At 52.5% G+C, this 18,632-nt stretch overlaps 1 protein-coding gene and 1 long non-coding RNA gene across 4 annotated transcripts in view; one reads left to right on the top strand and one right to left on the bottom strand.

Moving 5' to 3' along the window:
- The window catches only part of NCOA1 (nuclear receptor coactivator 1), a gene marked incomplete at its 5' end in the record, with an annotated part of 65,646 nt that extends 48,898 nt beyond the window's left edge, over nt 1–16,748 (top strand). For 2 of the 3 annotated variants that reach the window (XM_080615746.1, XM_080615748.1), the window contains 9 exons: nt 969–1,095; nt 5,273–5,441; nt 8,677–8,991; nt 9,155–9,256; nt 10,315–10,717; nt 11,419–11,593; nt 12,762–12,945; nt 13,779–13,868; nt 14,953–16,748. In XM_080615746.1, the coding sequence (XP_080471872.1) occupies nt 969–1,095; nt 5,273–5,441; nt 8,677–8,991; nt 9,155–9,256; nt 10,315–10,717; nt 11,419–11,593; nt 12,762–12,945; nt 13,779–13,868; nt 14,953–15,120 (1,733 nt within the window). In that variant the 3' untranslated portion in view covers nt 15,121–16,748. The remainder of the gene's footprint in view (nt 1–968; nt 1,096–5,272; nt 5,442–8,676; nt 8,992–9,154; nt 9,257–10,314; nt 10,718–11,418; nt 11,594–12,761; nt 12,946–13,778; nt 13,869–14,952) is intronic. The other variant, XM_080615747.1, reaches the window with a different exon arrangement.
- A 1,051-nt stretch (nt 16,749–17,799) lies between these two features.
- LOC308220004 lies at nt 17,800–18,615 on the bottom strand. Its single transcript, XR_013956626.1, has 3 exons — nt 18,551–18,615; nt 18,163–18,216; nt 17,800–17,937 (listed from the first exon to the last, which is right to left on the bottom strand). It is a non-coding gene; the product is annotated as an uncharacterized lncRNA (long non-coding RNA).
- Between the last annotated feature and the right edge of the window lie 17 nt (nt 18,616–18,632).

An 18,632-nucleotide genomic window follows, 5' to 3' on the forward strand; every position in this document is an offset into this window, starting at 1 on the left:
CTGAGCTGGACTTCCCTCCTCTGCCTCCCCTTAGGGATCTTATTTTCACTTTCTTGAAACAACCCGCATGACCTGCGTGGCTCATAAAGCTCCTTGTGGCAACAGCGAAGACATCAGGCACTGGGTAACCACAGACATTTTCAATCAAATAATGTGTTTTATTGGGAAAAGAGTCAGCACAGCTGAGCTTGGTTAAAAGAAAAGAGATTTTCATCTTTAGCAACCACCTCCAGCAGCATTTCTCTTGGAAACTCAGGGGTTTTGGCATAGGGGTTGCACTGATAGCGCATCTCAATGTGACTGAGATGCCATCCCAGCCAGAAATGTGCTTACCCCTGCGGCTTCCATCTCCCTGGACCTCCATGGGCTGGTCCAGCTGAGATGCTGTTTGATCTTCAGTCCCAGTTCCTATTTCTAAAGGGATGACGTAAAGCCTCCAGCCTTATAAATCTCTCTGTCCTGGGCTTGGGCTCCAAGTTCTGCTGCAACTTAACTTAATTACATTGGCTTCTTTCCCTGTGCAAATTAACTTTTCTCCAAGAGGCAGGAGATGCTCATGGGTGTGGGCTATTTTTTAAGCAAAAATCGTCAGTAGTAACAATTTGCCTTCAATAAGAAACCCTCTAACTTGACTAAATTTTGAAACTCTCACTAGAAATGCGCTGAAAAGGGAAACTTTTTAATATCATTGTACATATGGATTACACAGCGTCATGTGCATTTGCTGTGTGTATAGTATTGGCCTGGATTTTCACCCAGAATTTCATGCTTATAATTAATGGGTAGGAAACCACACCTGATATCTGTAATTTAGGGTTGAAAAGAGCCATAACTGGTGAATCTTGGCCTTCCTTTTACAGATGTTTTAAGACACCATCAGCATCCTGAGCTTGCCAGATCCCCACGGCAGCACCCAAGTCCTGACCACGAGCTAACCTTTTCTCCGTGCATCCTTCTTTTCTCTCCAGGAATGCCTGAGCTGGAGATGGGAGTCCCGGATCACCAGTTTGGACAGCCAGGAATGGGGGAGCAGATGCCCTGGACGGATAACAGCATGGCAGCCATGAATCGAGCCGCGCTGAATAAACCTGAAGAGTAAGTGCCTCAGGGCTGGTGGCTTCCCGGAGGGATGCTCCATCCTTGAAGTGTTCAAGACCAGCTAGGATGGGGCCTTGAGCAACCTGCTCTAGTGGAAGGTGTCCCTGTCCGTGGCAGGGGGCTGGAACTGGATGAGCTTAAGGTCCCTTCCAACCCAAACCATTCTGTGATGATTCTAAGCTGCAGGTCCCCATGATCTCTTGCCAGTGCCAATATTTGGGTTGGTTTTCTCCAGCATCCCTTCTCACTGGGGCAGTGGGATCTGGCGAACCCCTTATGTTTCCGCGCAATTGCAGCTCTTTGCAGTCCCCATGTGCTTGGCTTCAGCTAAAATTATTACAGCTCTAATCCAAGGTCAAATAACCCCCTCCTGTCCTCTAACCACCTTTTTTGGGTCCGTGTCCAATGGAGCAGCCAAGGGGTCATCATCTGCCCAAAGTACAACGTCACTCTGTCACCGAATTCCGGTATCAACTCCTTGGTTATAAACAGGTTGGAGGAGACCACAGGTCAGGTATTTTGGGATGAGAGGTCAGAAGCAGGCCAGGCTGTGCTGATGGAGACAGCAGTCCCAGCTCTGCTGGGCAAGGGGACTCCAAAGTTCTCTCTGAAGCAGCGGCACTGGCGGCAGTGCTCATGGAGATGGATTTGATAGAGACAGAGGTTGACTCCTCCCCCTGGCCTGGTGGGGGCTTCAGGTACCTAACCCTAACCTGTTTTAAGAGCCAGCGCTGATGAGCTCTGCATGGATCCTCTTGCCAAAGCCAGCCCTGCTTTTTGGAGAGGCAGAATTTCCTCTACTAATTAAAGTCTTTAGCAGATGAGCACAATCTCTGTTTTCCAGTCATGAAGAAGACACATGTAAGAGCTGTATTTGAGCAAGACAGTAGCCAAACATCTTTTTTCCCAGGGCTAAATTTGAATTAACTTCTCAAAGCACTTCACTCAGCCCAATAGGAGAGTTGCTGAGTGGTTTCCACTGCTGCAACCAGATCTTGCACTTCTGCTGGAAAGACTTAGCCTCTTGTTGCTTGAAAGAGCTGTGAGATAAAACAAATCCTGTTTTACGTGAGCATTTACATCAGCTTAAGCCCTTGCTGCAAGGGAGTAACCTTTGTTTTAAGTCTTGATGGTGTCATTATTTGATCTGTGGGGCACACCTGGCAAAGGGCAGAGCTGGTAGAAAAATCAATCTGTGTTTTAAGCTATGAATGTTCCTGAAAATGCTGCTTAAGGGGTAAAAATGACCTTACTTTACTCAGCAGCCTTGTGCTCCATGCACTGGGTCAGTCTGGCTGCCCATAGACACTTTTGTCTCCCTAAGCCGGTACAGCTGGAAGGGAGCTGGATTTTCTTCTGGCTTGCCGTTTGCAGCAGGATTATTGAGTGAGGACCCAGGTTGGTGTGGAAGGCTTGGGACCTGCGTGGGTATCAAGGAGGAAACTATTTGGCAGCAGCACCCTGTGAGTCCTCAGGTGGGAAAAACACCACGAGTGGTTTTCAGGGCAGAGCCCTGTGCAAAGACACGATCAGAGCAATGGAGCGGCTGCATCTGCCCAAAGCCTGGTGAGATGTGTCAGTAAGTCTCACAGAGTCCCTGCCTTGGAGAGCAGTGGTTTCAGCCACACTTCAAAATTGCAGCCTGGTTAGGGTTTTACAAGGTACTATTTTCTCATCACTGAAGGGGGAGAAAGCAAGGAAAACCATGCTGTGTGGTTTTCCCACCCATGGCTCCATCAGCTCCCTACAGCAAAGTTGGTCTCTCCACACAGTGGAGCCTCCAGCAGAGCCAGGGCCACAAGATGACAGCAAGATGAGAGGTAGAGCTCTTCCTGGCGAGCCTCTGTTCCTCCTGAATTAGCGTTTCCAGGCAATGGTACTTCCTACCAGAGGTGGTGGGCAGAGGCAACACTGGAAGAAACTGGTTCCCAGCTCAGTTCCTTCTCATATCTTCAGTAGCTGTAGGTCTGATGGAGCATCATGTGTGAGACCTGCCTTGGCAGCACCTTGGTGGGCTCTAAACACTTCCACTAACGGCATGGTGATCAGCTACGAAATCCCACTTTTACTGCAGCCAAGAGAAGAGGTTCTGCTAGGGAAAGCCTCTGGACTTTGGTCCTCAAGACCTGCAGATGTGCTCCAGCTCAGGAGGACACACTCATCCTGGGACATGTCAATGATCCCAGCAGCTGCCCATCCACATGATGGAGACCACAGTTGGAGCAATCAGACAGAGCCTTTGTTCTGCAGATATTACAGGACCAAGAAATATGTTTAGCTAATATCAAACCAGCAGGGCTTTTGCTTTGGGGGTTGTAAAGTTTTCCCAGCTGGGAGATTTATGTTAGCTGGAGGTGGGCTAAAGTCCTGGCCTTGTTTAAGGAGCTGGTGGTACCCAGATCTCCCAGTATGGTGTGTCCTGGGTAATGGGAGCTTCCTTTTTGAATTCTCCTATTCCCCAAATCCTCACATGCCTTTGCCTCTTGACCAAGTGGGACAACTACAACATTCAACCTTCTCTTGTGTTCCAAGCACAACTGCTGCTGTGTCTTCTTGGGAAGAGGGACACCTTGGACCAGATCCAAAGCTCCTCAAAGCAAGTCCAGGTCACCATTCTCTCACACATTCCTCTAATCCCCCAAGGTCAAACGTGCCACCCAGGGCCCGATTCGGTTGCCTCATGCTGTGCCATCTGAGATGCCTGAGGTTTCCAGGCCATCTGTGCAGGGCTGGAGAGCTGCAGCCTTTTGGAACAGCGCTTGAAGGCCATGCCAGGGAGATCTTTTACAGGACCTCAAGCAACATCTGACACCATCTCTGCAAGCAGATGAATTTCTCCTCCTCGCCGCATGCAGAATCAAGAGTTTTCACCTTAAAGAAAGCCTGAAGGGCTGTGGTGGATAGAAAACCTTTGCAACACCGAGCCAGTAGGAATGAGGACATGATGCACGGGGTCCAGGATCTCCTCTGCTAGCCTATCACCTGCCTGGAGCCTCATCTGAACCCCACCATCCCATGGAGCTGGAGGAGAGGAGGAGTGAGGAAACCTCTGCAAGCTGGATTGGGCTGCAAAGCAGGACGTGCTGAAGATTTATTTATTACATAAAGGTATTATCCCCACAGTCTCTTTATAAACCAACTTTTTGCCATCCATGCAGTAGTCCAGCATGGGCTGAAGAGATGGTGCCAACCTGAATTTTAACTCTAGCTGCCTGCTAATGCGGAGCAGAAGCCTGTCCCTTCCTTCCTCATCAAGAATGATTGTGCAGCAAATTTTGTCCTTCGGCCTTGGCACTGGACAACTGGGTTTGATAAAAGCAGCAAGTACCAGGGACCTTGGCTATGGAGTGAACCTAGCCCTGCTTTTCACCTCTCTCTCCCCATTTCCCTCTCTGCTCGTGCTCTGCAATTTAAGAAGTCCCAGTGCTGAGTTTTCTTTTCCCTGGATTAGGCTGCGTGTGTTGGCTGCAGTGGTCTCGGTCAGATTGGCTTCAGTTCCTTACTGTACATCTGGTCCTCATCTGGAGCTAAAAGGATAAACATGTCTGCTGCTTGGGAACTGCTGGCATGTTCAAGCCCTCGCCTTGGTGCCTCTCTGCGAGCGTGATGTGCCACGGCTCTTCATCCTGACAGACCCGGCAAATCCGATTGACTCCAATTAGTCACATCATTGGAATGTCTCTCATTACATATTAATCTTATTCCCAAAGAATATTGAGCGAGCTTTGCAGAAATTGTATTTTTGCAGCCCAAAGGTTCCCTTTTGCCTTCAGCTGCTTTGCTTCCAGCTGCTCCAGCTCCATCCAAGCCTCCCTGCTTTCGTGCCGGCAGAAGTTTTGCTCTGCCTCCTGCTGTCCTGCCCAAAATGCCTGTGGGAGCAAAGCCTGCAAAAGTACCAAACTTCTCTTCCCAAACCTCACCAAAACACTGCCCAAAACACTGTTTTGTGGAGAGGTTCATCCCTACAAGCAGGTTTTGACACGGGGCTTGATCAGTGAGCTCAGCTGGTGTCAGAGCCAGAGAACAGGGCTGCATCCCATAGGGTTTGCATGGTGCAGCGGGGTGGGAGCGAGTCCCCACGGCTGCAGGGGCTGTGTCACTCGGGCATCTCCCAGCTCAACCTCCTCCCTGCTTCATAAACCTTAACGTGCCTCCTCTTGACTTCTCTCTGCAGCCAGTGCATCACCTCGCAGCTGGATGAGCTCCTGTGTCCTCCCACCACACCAGAGGGGCGGAACGATGAAAAAGCCCTGCTCGAGCAGCTCGTCTCCTTCCTCAGCGGCAAGGATGAGACGGAGCTGGCTGAGCTGGATCGAGCTCTGGGGATCGACAAACTGGTCCAGGTAAAGAGAGACCCACTCATGGGACCTCCTGGAGGTCATATACGGGGCCAGATGCTGGGGCTTGACATGAGTGTGGAGGAGGATTTCCAACATCTGGTAATGCCAGATGTGAGTGGGAACACACGAGTGCATCAGATTCAGAGATGATACTTAACACCACGCTGTTCTCTCCCCTCGCGCCAAAAAAGTTGGAAAGTAGCCCCACGAAATACAATATCTCACTTCTCTGCTTTTCAAACTCCATCCCCCATGAGAACCAGCAGCCTGGCAGAGAGGCGGCAGAGCAGTTTCAAGCCCCGGGTGGCTCATGTAACAGGGAGAGCTGGCAGGCTGTCCCGCTTCTCCACCTTACCAGGGGGATTAGGGCATGGAGGAGCCTTCCAGCTGGAATCCCACAGCCTGGGATGCCTGAGCCTGGGTTGTGCTGCCTAATAATATATCTAATGGCCTCGCTGGTATGAAACCGTGCAGCCCTTACTATCAAGATTGGCTTACAGTGCAGCTGCCCTTCTGTCTTGGGTTGAACAGCAGGGAAAAACTACAAAAATGAAGTTTGCTTTTACTCGGATAGTGCTGGGGCCCTGATTCCTGCAGCTGAGCTCCAGTGGAGGCTCCCTCTTTGCAGATACCCATTGGGGAAGATGCCTTGGAAGGGTCCAGGGTTTCATAAATAACAGGGCATGGCAGGGGAGGAAGCTGGCTGCAGGGGAGATCGTAAGGGATGTGGAAAATGAGATGGATCGCTTGGGATTTGTCTTCGAGTGGTTTCTTTTTCCATGCCCCATAGCGCTCTCACACATGCTTTTTCCAAAACAAGGAACAGAACCGAAAGCCTGTTGATAAATGGGGTGTCCTAAGAAAGAAGCTTCTCAGAGCAAATCCCTCCGACTGCTCTGGGCCCGATCCTGCATCATTTCAGCCCAGGGGTGACAAATCTTCTCCTGCAGCCCCGGTGGGGTGCCCTGTGCTGCACTGCTGTGAGGGTTTATCTTTTCATTGGCGATTTGAGGGGCCTGTCAGTGAATTGATGCCTTAGTGGGGTATTTCCCACATCCCTCTTCTCAAGGCTGTGCCTCCAAAATCACCACCTGCCCTTTTTTATTTGTGAGAGTTAGGGGCAGGGAGTCCAGCCTTGGATCAGAGATGCTCTTGCCAAAGATGCAGCTGCAACAGCTCAGTGTTTTCACAAGGGTTTTGCAGACTCAGCTGGCATAGCTTCCCAGCAACCCATTCCTGCACCAGACAGGCTCCAGCAGCATCGGACCACTGGATTGAGGTGCCCTCGGATGGCACCTGATGCTGCCACGCATCCTCACACCCATCTGGTGCTTCCCTTGCCAAGGAACACCCAGCTCGGGGGGATTATCTCATGTTTGGACCCTGACCCAGCTTTTCTCCCATCCCGGGATCATTTCATTAATGGGAATCTTGGGCTTTTTCCATGGCTTCGGCTGAACCTCAGGAATATTTTGAATAGTTCTGTGAAATATTTGCTTGAAATACATCTTCAGAGAAACAACATGTCAGCATAAAGGCATCTTCAGGAAGAAAACATGTTGGTAGTTCCCCTCCAGACTGTGTTCTTGGCAGGTAGGGGTTCACATCCCCTGACTTCACCTAACCCACTGTCTTCTCTGTGCTGCCATGGTGGGATGGGTTGATCCACACCCAGTTCAACCAAGAGGCAGCTGAAACTGGGTAGTTTGGGGAGAAAAGAGTAAAAAATCCTCATTTCAACAGGTCTGTCATTTCTGACCATTGCATGGTGCTGGTTTATGTCCTAGTATCCAGTCCTTGAACTGTATAAGCTCTATGTAATTGATTCTAAGCAATAGATCTTTCCCCACCACCATTTGCATAGCCTCATCCCTGCCTTCAAGCCTCAGTGCTTTGATAGGCACCATCTACCTAAATACTAAAGGCAAAGGGATTTGGGGATGTGCTGTGTATGGTTTCTCTTAACACAGCTTTCTCTTAATTGGTGGGACTCGGATTCAGGCTTCTGGCTCCAAGTTGTTAATTCTCCATGGGTTCATAGCTGAAACAGCACATTTCTGTGCCTGAGCCAAGCTAGAGCAATGCAGAGTATCTGCTGCTGTGGAAATTGTCCCTTGGCTGTAAAATGGATCATTTGTATAGGAATAGCTGTACCATAGACCAAAAGGTCCTACCTCCCATGAGATACTAGCAAGGGGTGTCTGTGAGCAGGGCAGGAGTATAGCCGTGCTTCCTGTGAGTGCCCCCAGTCCTGGGGGTTCATGGCTCACACCCTTTGACATGGCTGTGTCTGAGGTACCCTTGGGGCAGGTGGAACCCTCTGCCTCCAGCTGAGCCTCTGAACTGCGCAAAAATAGGAAAGGAGAGAGAGCACAAGCTACTTCCCATGGCCACCAATATGGTCTGAGGGCTGGAGCACCTCTGCTATGGAGACAGGCTGAGAGAGCTGGGCTTGTTCAGCCTGGAGAAGAGAAGGCTCCAGGGAGACCTTAGAGCAGCTTCCAGTGCCTAAAGGGGCCAAAAAGAAAGCTGGAGAGGGGCTTTAGACAAAGACCTGTAGGGACAGGACAAGGGGGAATGGCTTTAACCTGACAGAGGGAAGATTGAGATGAGATCTTAGGAAGAAGTTCTTGTCTATGAGGGTGGTGAGGCGCTTGCATAGATGCCCAGAGAAGCTGTGGTGGGGCTCTGAGCAACCTGGTCTAGTGGAAGGTGTCTCTGCCCATGGCAGGGGGTTGGAACTGGATGAGCTTTAAGGTCCCTTCCAACCCAAACCGTCCTGTGATTCTGTGATTCAGGTCAGTCATCCAAGCCTTAGGGTCTGTCCAACGAGGCCTGCTGCTGTTTGGAGCCTAGATGAACAGCTCAGTGCTAGCAGACCCTGCAGGAAGGCAGAGGAAGGCAGCATCACCTACTGCTACCAGCACAGGAGGAGCCCTGAACCCTTTCAAAAAGCCTGGCTTTGGTTTTTGTTCCCAAACAAGAAGAAATAAATTATTTCCATCCCTCCAAGGTTTGCTAAGCCCCAGGGAGCAGGTGTTTAATGCTCTCCTTGATGCAGCACTTGACTCACTTGGGCTGGAGCCTGGCGCAGGGGATGAGCGTTCCAGGCAGCAGCATGCTTACAAGCTATCTGCCCCATGCTGGACACATCCTCATCTCCTCTGAGCTCTCCCAGGAGAGGTCAGTGTCCGGTGGAGCTCCAAAGTGATATTTTCTTCCCCTTTGCCTTCACCAGGGCGGTGGGCTGGAAGCCCTGACGGAGCGGTTCCAGCCCCAACAAGCCACCCCGCCACTCATGATGGAGCAGAAACCCGGCATGTACCCCCAGCCTTACTCCTCCGCCTCTCCCACCACCAACCTCCCTGGCGCCTTCCCCGGCATGGTGAGGCAGAAGCCATCCTTCGGACCCATGCCAGTGCAGGTACCACCGCCCCGCGGCGCCTTCCCCACCAACATGGCCATGCAGCCCCGGCAGACGCTCAACAGACCCCCGACGGCCCCCAACCAGCTGCGACTTCAGCTGCAGCAGCGGCTGCAGGGGCAGCAGCAGGTAATTCTTCCCCCCTCCACATCCCAGGGCCGCGGGAAGGGGGATGGAGGGACCCTCGGTCCTGCCTGCAGCCCATGCAGCCCGGTCAAAGGGGGTTGGATAGGTGGGAAGCTCCTGCACTGGAGTTTTGAAGATGTCCCTGGGTTTTCTTTCTCCCCTCCAGCTGATCCATCAAAACCGGCAGGCGATCCTCAACCAGTTTGCGGCCAATTCCCCAGTGGGCATCAACATGCGGGCGGGGATGCAGCAGCAGATCACACCGCAGGTAAGTGGGATGCGGGATGGTCCTCCAGCTGGGAAAAAATGGGGGTTAATCCCGTGCCCACCCTGTTAGCACAGCCTGGCTCGCTGCTCTCTGTTTTTAATGGGAGAGAGAAATTCTCCTGCATGCAGAGAGGTGGTTACAAAACAAGCTGCTGTGGGTTGGGTTTATCTTCTTCACCCTTATTCCATCTCCTCCACCTGCTTAAGGTATAAATACTTCATTAATGCTTAGAGAAGGACTTGCTAATGTGTTTCATTGAGAAGGATCTTTAGGAAATAGGTTCCATCCTTTAAATAGCAGAATCTCTAGTGAATCTTCTTAATGATCCTGCAGATCCCCAGGCCCTAAAGTTCTTGTTTGGCTTCTAATAAAGTGGATAAAACAGCTGCTGGGTATGAGAAGTTGAAAAGCATGAACAAGTTCTGGTGACTTTATTCCATTTCTTGGAGAAGCCTCTGCCTTTGGGGAAGTGGTGTGGCATCCCTAATGTGCTGTGGGGAGCATTAGTGGTAGAGAAGGGGTCTGAATGGTTCCTGTTGTATCTCCGATTTCAGCTGCTGATGTCAGGCTTCTTAAGATGATCAATTCCAACACATCTGGCTCAGCCATAGGGGGAATGAGCCCATAGTGATGGAGAAGCTCCTGGAATGGCGGGGGTGGGGGGGTTTAACATCTCACAACCAAAAGAGTTGAACTGAGGGATTCCAGACCCTTGTGTGTGGGAGCATCTCGATGAGGGCACAAGGGGGTCCTGCAGGAGAGAGGGGAGGTTGGTGGCAGCCAGGTGACTGAGAGCCTGTTTTCCTGGCTCAGGCAATGCTATCACTCCTAGAGTGTTGCCATTCGGCATGTGCAGAGGCTGATCTGTAACACCTCCAGCCTGCTCTGCCCTGCAAATGAGCCAGTTCAGAGCATTCTGGGGCTTTTCCAGTTTTCCTTGCAAAAGGAGGACAGGCCCCCAAAGCCGGAGAAGGGGAGTACCCACGGCTGGGGGTGTTCTGAGCTGCCTGCCAGAACTGGAAGGTGATAATCAGGGCATCCCCCTTCCTTCTCCACAGCCTCCCCTCAACGCCCAGATGCTGGCCCAGCGGCAGCGCGAGCTCTACAGCCAGCAGCACCGGCAGCGGCAGCTCATGCAGCAGCGAGCCATCCTGATGAGACAGCAAAGCTTCGGAAACAACCTCCCACCCTCCGGCGGGCTCCCAGTACAGATCGGAGCCGCTCGCTTGCCCCAGGCACCACCACAGCAGTTCCCTTACCCCCCAAACTACGGTACGACCCCGGGAAACCCTCCCACCTCCACCAGCCCCTTCTCGCCGTTGGCATCCAACCCCGAGGCCGCCGCGCTGGCTAACCGCAGCAGCATGGTGAACAGGGGGATGATGGGTGGCGTCGGAGGGCAGTTCGGCGCCGGGATGACCCCGCAGATGCAGCAGAACATCTTCCAGTATTCAGGGTCAGGTACGTTGAGCAGTTGGTTGCACTGGAAAGCTATGTGGCTTCATCCAGCCATCTCACCCGGCTTGCGTGCTGGTCTGGTCTCTGGTTTCCACCTCCCAAGAGGACCTATTCTGGTTGAATCTCGATAAAAAAAGCAGCTATTGTTTGGGAAAATAATTCCATATCTTCTTCCTTGCAAATGGAACTGCAAGGCAGTCCTCTACACTTCCCGTCCTTAAATATCTGTGCTCTAAAAAAAGACAAAGCCTTGCTGGGATGGCTGATATTAGCTGCAGGCATCTTATGCCTCTTGTGTGGGCACCAAGCTCCTGAGAAATGAGCCAGTCCAGATGGGCAGTCTTGAACATCTTCACATTCAAGCATCACTTGTGAGTAGACAAAACTACTCGGCGGCTGGAATAGCCCCACAGGAACCCCCTTTGGCATCATCTCATCGTTACCCTGGCTAGTTTCCAGCCAGGTGTGATGCTAAAGTGGAACACCTGCTGCTGGAAGCCACTTGAGGGGGGTTTCCCTGCTCCTTCATCCCTGAAATATTTGCATTTGAGCGATACAGCTGCTCAAATGAAAACCAGAGACTCCGAGACCGAAAGTCACGGCTGATGCTTCTGGTCTGATGCCAGTAGTTGCAAGGGAGGAGGAGGGAATCGGGGCTGATGGCAGGGGTCTGGCCACCGCTGACACTGTCTGTCCTTCCCCAGGCATGGGTCAGCAAAGTGAACCCGCCTTCGCTCCATCACTCAGCCCCAGCAGCCCCCTGATGTCACCCCAGCTCCCACCTTCGCAAAGCCCCATGCTGCAGCCGGCTCCACCGACACCAGGCTACCAGTCACCTGACATGAAGACCTGGCAGCAAGGAGCCATGGGGAATAGCAAGTAAGATCATGGTGGGGATAACCTGGAGCACACGGGTGACACACACACAGAGAATGTGGCACACTGACACTGAGGTGATGATCCCCTTGTAAAGGGCGGTGGTGCCTGTAGGGGACACCTGGCTGAGGACACTTGCTGAGCTCAGGCTGTGTTCTCCTACCATGATGTACTCCAGAAGTCACCATAAACCCAGGCCCGTGTCTTTGCCTCAGCTTGGAGGCAGCCAAAAGCCCACAGTGTTTAAATGAATGAGCATTTGTGTTGAGGAAGACATGAAGCATGTCTTTCATTTTTAATTAAACAAGTGGCTTAATTATGTCTCATGAAAGTGGCCTTAGAAAACACAACAATAAATCAAGTCAAGACCAGCAGTCCCAGGTCACTGCATGACCCTCCTAAAATGTGTCCAGCTTTAACTTATGGAAGAGTCACCAGACTTGTTGCCTTTTTTGCATGAGTCAGGCTTGAGCTTCAGATCTCCAGAAATGGGGCAGAGGGAGAAACACAAAACCTCACATGGGATGCCTTGCTTTTGCCTTGGATCTGTCCAGTTAACCCAGCTAGCCTGTCCTGGTCCAGCAGCAAAGAGCAGGAGGTTTACTGGGCTGGGTGGAATGAGATGGGAGCTCTGTTGGAGCTGGGATGCTTCATGCCTTGCGATGGAGAGCTGTCCGTCTGCCTGGAGCAGCTTTGGGATCAGTTGGGTGTTGAGGAGGCCACGGAAAGGAGTGTCAAGGGGTGAAGGGGTGAACTCAGTGTCACATCAACTGGGGCTTTGCATCTGCCTGATCCTTAATGCAGCACAAAGCCCTCTAACCATCCCTCTCTTGGCACTGGTGTTCCACCAGCCCCTATCACACTGAGCAGCTTCCTGCTCCAGCGAGAGCAGAGGGTAGATGTCTGCAGGGGCCCCCTCCCTTCCTGCAGCCTCCATGCTGGCTAAGCCTTGCTGCAGGCAGCACCTCTAATGTCCCCCTGACACTCCCATTGTCCCCCAAAGACCAGCAGGGCTCCTGCCTGCTCCACTGTGTCACAGTCAGTCTCGGCATTCATAAAACACAGGCCTGCTACTGTGGCAGCTCAAGCCACCCCAGGGTCTTGGCCCACACCTCAAGGTGCTTCTCCCCACCACGTACACCCGGGTGATGCTTTTTTCTCCCTCCCTCAGCGTATTCAGCCAAGCGGGACAGAGCCAGCCAGCGCCTGCTCAGCAGGGCATGTACAACAACATGAGCATCACTGTCTCCATGGCAGGAGGAAACACCAATGTCCAGAACATGAACCCCATGGCTGGACAGATGCAGATGAACTCACTGCAGATGCCTGGGATGAACTCCATGTGCTCGGAGCAGGTCAGTTCCATGTCATCCCTTCCCCAGGATGCTCAGCCAGCTCGCAGGGATTTAGCAGTCACTCCTTTGGCCCTGGGGTTGCCAGTGTCCAAGAGAAAAATACCAAAGGTCTGCCTGTCTCTGCTGGCATTGCCACTGTGCTGGAGCCTAAGACCACTAGTGTGTCCCCTGTGTCCTCAAGGAATGTAGGGCTGTGCTTAGCATCTTCCACACCTGCAGCCTTTGCAGTGGGCTAGCAGCGGGTACGTTTGTAGTCATGCATCCTTGGGGAGCTGTGAAAACTGGGAATGGGGAGTGGGTGGATACAGGACCTTTAGCGAGATCCTCCCCAGGCCAGACTGAGATGCTTCCAACTATTTTAGCTGCTGGGGTTTGTCTTGGCATCATTAAACTCCTGGCCCACTGGTTTTATGCTGGACATTGCGGGCTCCAGCTTGCAGTCTCCCTGATGAGAAGCCGAAGGGCTCAGCAAGGAGGGGGGCTGGTCCCTCCCATAAGCTGGCCACAATGTACAGGCTGAGCTGCAGGCATTTGCCCCTCTTGCCGAGCATTTGGGTGGCATTTCACAGTCCCTGGGGGTGAGATGCCCCCGGAGCCAGCAGTGGCACCAGGCAGAGGTTCAGGAGGTCGGGAGAAAGGTGAAACAGGTCCACTGGGATCCCCCACCACTGATGCCCCAAAACCCTGCAGGTCACAGTGCAGGGAGGATGCTGGCAGCACAGTCCCCCGGCACTGCCCCATCCTGAGCATCCCTTCCCCAAATCCCCGTAAAGCTCAGCTCAAGAGGGCAGGTAGTGATGCTCCTGGCTGAGCCTGGATCTTGCTTTTGACAGGTAAATGACCCAGCGCTGAGACCCGCGGGCCTTTACTGCAACCAGCTTTCCTCCACTGACCTTTTGAAAACAGAAGCAGATGGGGCGCAGGTCAGTAAGAAACTGCTAAGCACATCTCAGGTACCCCAAGGAGTTTGACAGGTCACCAGCCATGCTGGATCAGCACGCTTGGTTTCTGCTGGGGCTGGCCCCAATTGAGTTGAAGCCACCATGGTCCCACCAGCATTGGGTGACACCAGCCCTTGGGGATGCCAGCACTGCTCACCAACCCTCTTTACATCAAAACTTGCACTGTTGCCGTGAGCGCTTTCAGCCTCCTCGCTGGTGTGGAAAAGTGGTGACACCGCAGCTGAGCTGGAAAAACAACTGAGTGTTGGTGTTAAACGCCCTTTGCCCCGGCTCCGGGCCGACAGCAAAGGGGAACGGTTTCTTTCCTAGGCTTGGCCATCACTGGAGCGGCTGCTGGCCTCTGCGCCACCGGCGTGCAGCCAGGCCACCACATTAAAGAGCGGTGGAGTGAGGGAATATGGATGGGGGAGACTCCAGGGGCTGCATCCACCCCTGCAGGCAGCACTGCCAGATGCTGCCCGTCCCTCTGAGCACCACCAAAGTGTGCCCAGCCACTCACCAGCACCGATGCCTCCCACTCCTGGGGACAATCCGGTTCCATCCCCATCTCTTCCAACATCTGCCAGTGTCCGGGCGCTGCCTGCCCCTTCCCAGTTGCTCAGCCATAGGGACACGCCGGCAGCACCACTGAGACACTCCAAAGCTCTTTAATTTCAATCAAATAGCCGCGCTGGACCTTGTTCACCACCACTACCACCCCACGTCATGGCACGACCACTGGCACGGCCACCATACTGCGGCTCCCCTCCACCCAGGGGATGCCAGGCTGGGCTGGTTTTTTGGGGGTGTTTTTTACCCAAAAATCCCATTTTTTTCCCTTTTTCTTTTTTTTTTTTTTGGATGAGCAACGTTATGAACCTCGCAGAGCCAAATGAGTGCAGCGGTTTTCTTTTTATAGGACAAGAAGACAGAAGAGTTCTTCTCTGGGGTGGCTCCAGACTAGAGGAAGTCTCTAGTGAGTTTCCACTTCACGTAGTACCCAGATCCGCCGCCGCCGGCCCCTGCCCCGGCCCCGCTAAGTCCTCTTTTCTCTTTTGTGTCCCAGCAGGTACAACAGGTTCAGGTCTTTGCCGACGTACAGTGTACAGTGAATCTGGTAGGAGATCCCTACCTCAACCCGCCGGCTTCCTTGGGCACCCCGAAAAACGCCGCCGGGCCGCCGCCGCCACCAGGCCAGCAGAAGAGCCTTCTTCAGCAGCTACTGACTGAATAACTGCTTTTCGAGGAATGTGAAATTTAAATAAGAAGACGTACAGAGATATATAAATATATATATTATATATTTTTCTGAGATTTTTGATATCTCAACCCGCAGCCATTCTTCAGCTCGTAGTGTTTGGAGCAAAAAGGGGGGGTTGTTTTATTGAGGGGGGTGGGGGGCTTCCCCTTATCTTTTTTTTTCCCTCTTTTTCTTCCCCTTTCCTCCCCTTTTTTTCCTTCTTCTTCCCCTTTTCCTCACCCTTCTTCCCTTTTTGCCTCCCCTTTCCCTTTTCCCCCTTCCTTCCTCTTTTCCCCCCTCCTTCTATTTTCCCCCTTTTTCCCCTATAAATTCCCTCCTTTCCCCCCCCCCCCCCCCCTTTTATTTTCTCTTTTTATTTTACAAAGCGTTGGATGTGAGCGAAGTGACGAGGCGGGACAGTCGGTTTCTCGAGCCAAAATTACAGATGATTCTTATTTTTGTAATCATTTTGCTGGCTTCTTAATCCGGAGGAAGGTTTCTCGGGGAGGCGGGGAGGGGGAGAAGGCAGCTGGAGGACTGCGGCGGCGGCAGGAGGAGGAGGAGGAGGAGGAAGAGCAATCTCAGTTTCAGCTGGATCTGTCACTGATCACGTCTCGGCGCGGGGCATGGAAGGGGATCGGCGCTGGACTTGTGCGGGGAAAAGTCGTTTTTGTTATTCACGCTTCAAACAAAAGCCCTTCTCTCCCCTCCGCCCCAGCCCGCTTGTGCGTACAATCAGCTTTTTCTAGCAATTGTGAGTTTGTCGGTTTTAAAGAAAAAAAAAAAAAAAACACCAACAGAAAACCAAACAAAAAAACAAAACCCAGAGTATTTTGACCCACCATTTTTTCCATGTTTTATGCTGGTTTCAGGCCTCCAAGCGAAATGGGGGGGGGAGGGGGGTTACAATGTGTATATTGCAACAGGAGGAGGAAAAAAAACCAACAAAAGACAAAAAAAAAAAAGGACAACAGAACAGTTTGGGGAAAAAACTGCAATAATTTTTAGGGGGAAGGATGGGGGGAGGGGTCTGTCAATTATTGTAGATAAAATTTTCTGATTAAATATGAAATAAAATTAAGCAGTCGGTTGTTTCTGCTTTGATTGTGTTTAACAGCTGAGGTAGCTTAAACTATTTAAAATTATAATAATAAAATAATAATAATAATTGAATTCTCTGCTGGAAGACAGCTTATTTTTTTTCCCCCTCAAGCCTGTCACTGTAAATAGCTCTGAGCTCTGTATAAATTTGGTTTCTTCTCTTTTAATCGGGGTCGCTTTTAATATTTACTGCTGACTTTTATTGGAGGGTGGCTACGGAGGGCCTTTTTCCCCCCAGTCCCCTCTAAAATTGCGCTGGTGTGTGGAAAAATGTGTGGCTTTATGGACTGACATTTGCAAGAGTTATAAGAAAAGAAACAAAACAAAGAACCCAAGTTTCCAGCGAACGTTTCGGTGTTTCTGTGCTGATGGGGATGCCGGAGCAGTGCCGATGGTGTTGGCAGTGGGAGGGGGGTCACCCCATCCTCACACTGGGAACTCCTCTGTCACCACGGTTCGTGGCACTGGGAAGCTGGAAATCAGTCACTGCACGGAGTTTTGGAGGCCTCTTAAATCCCAAAGCGCTGTAGAGAAAATATATACACGGCATGCGCGTGGTTATTTCTGCCCCCGCACAGCCTCCAGCCCTGAGTTCTAGGCGGTGAGGAGCTGCTCCACATTCATCTTTAGCGGGTGAAAAAGGGGAAATTGGGGGTTACAAATGGCATTAACAGCACGCCCAGGACGGGGAAAGTTGGGGCACACGTGTTTCTAGCTGACAACGCACTTTTTGTGTTAACGAAGCGGCTCATAGCAAATGTTTTTACTGTACAGGCAGAGCAGGGTGTGCAGCGAATCCCGTCCGGCGGGCGCTGCTGCCCTCTCCTGTTCGCATGGCTCCTGGCAGGGGTTCATTGCGAATGGAAACATGGATAAAGCGGCCTCGCTGGTGCGGGAAGAGGGTATCCAGCATGGCTCCAGAGCCACGGAGGTGGGAGGCACCGGGCACACTGCCAGAATCCCTGGGGAGGACTGGGACACCGTGTCTGCAGCTTGTGGAGCTCGGGCACTGGGAAAGCAGCCGTGAGGATCATAGAATGTTTTGGGTTGGGAAAGACCTTAAGATCATCCAGTTCCAACGCCCCTGCCATGGGCAGGAACACCTCACACTAGACCAAGTTGCCCAAGGCTTTGTCCAACCTGGCCTTGAACACTGCCAGGGATGAGGCATTTACCATTTCTCTAGGCAACAGTGAAGCCTAAAGGGCTGCTCAAGGGAAAGCCCAGCCCTAAAAAGCAGCAGAGAGCTTTTCAAATGCAGCTGGACCTAAAAGCTGAACCTGCTTGCGCTGCAGGGCTGAGATGTACAAAGCACGCTGATGGCTCACAGACAGCACGTTAATATAACACAGTCACATTCTGCACAGAATAACATTTAATCCTCCCCACCAGAGAGGTGTTTCACACTGTAACTGCTATCACCATGGAAGATGACTCCCTGCTGCTGAGCATTAGCACTCCTGAGGCACGGCAGCTTTCCTCCCAGCACCCACCTGAGGGTGAGCTCGGCTTTGGCCCAGGAGAGCTGCCAGTGCCAGGTCACTTCAATAGCTTAAATTTTTTCAGGTGCTGGTGCACTTGGTCCTTCGGGTAGGGCCTGAGCGCCAGGCAGGTGGCCGTGTTTTCAGGCTGCTCAGTCCACACTTCGTGGTCAATGCTGTGCTGCTTCAGCGTCTCTGCCAGTGCCGTCAGGGCAGCCTCATCCGGAGCCTGGGGAGAGACGAAGCGTGCTGTGAGGGACCAGGAGCCTGGGGAGAGACAGGGTGTGCAAAGGCTGGGGTGGAAGGCAGGGCTGGAGTGGGAGGCAGTGCTGCGTGCCTGTGGGAGCTGCAAGGAAGAAGCAAATCACGGCAGGCTGTGCTGAGGACAGGACAGGGAGGCAGCCAGCTGCCTGCACAGAGTTAGTATAGACAACCCCCATACTTTATCTCTTACCCCAGCAGCATGTTGCTCTCGCAGGCCCTGGCTGCACTGCAGCCTCTGCAAGCGCTGGAATAGGAAACAGGGGTTGTGAGCCAGCGCAGTTGTGAGCCTTCAAACCCGCAGGTTCTTCCTTGGCAGGCTGGCCTGGCTCAGCAAACAACTCTGCACAACCCTACATCCACACCGGGGCTGCTCCAATCACCGCCCCGACCTGTCCCTCACGCAGGGGCTGCTGTGCGGCCCCGAAGAGCATGAGGCCGCGGTTCATTCCCCGGGTGAGGGGGAAGGAAGGGATATCTGGGACCGTGAGGGGAGCCCGGGATAAGGCGGGTCACAGCCGACCTCCGCTGGGCCTAGCTGAGGCCGCGGGCGCTGCCACAAACCCATAACCCACTCCCACCTCTCAGAACTCCACCGACCCCGCTTTACATCGGCCGCCCCGCTGCGGCGGCGCTCCCAGCATGCCCCGCGGCTCCCGGCGT

The sequence above is a fragment of the Psittacula echo genome (assembly GCF_963264785.1).
Source record: "Psittacula echo genome assembly, chromosome: 4".
NCBI lineage: Eukaryota > Metazoa > Chordata > Aves > Psittaciformes > Psittacidae > Psittacula > Psittacula echo.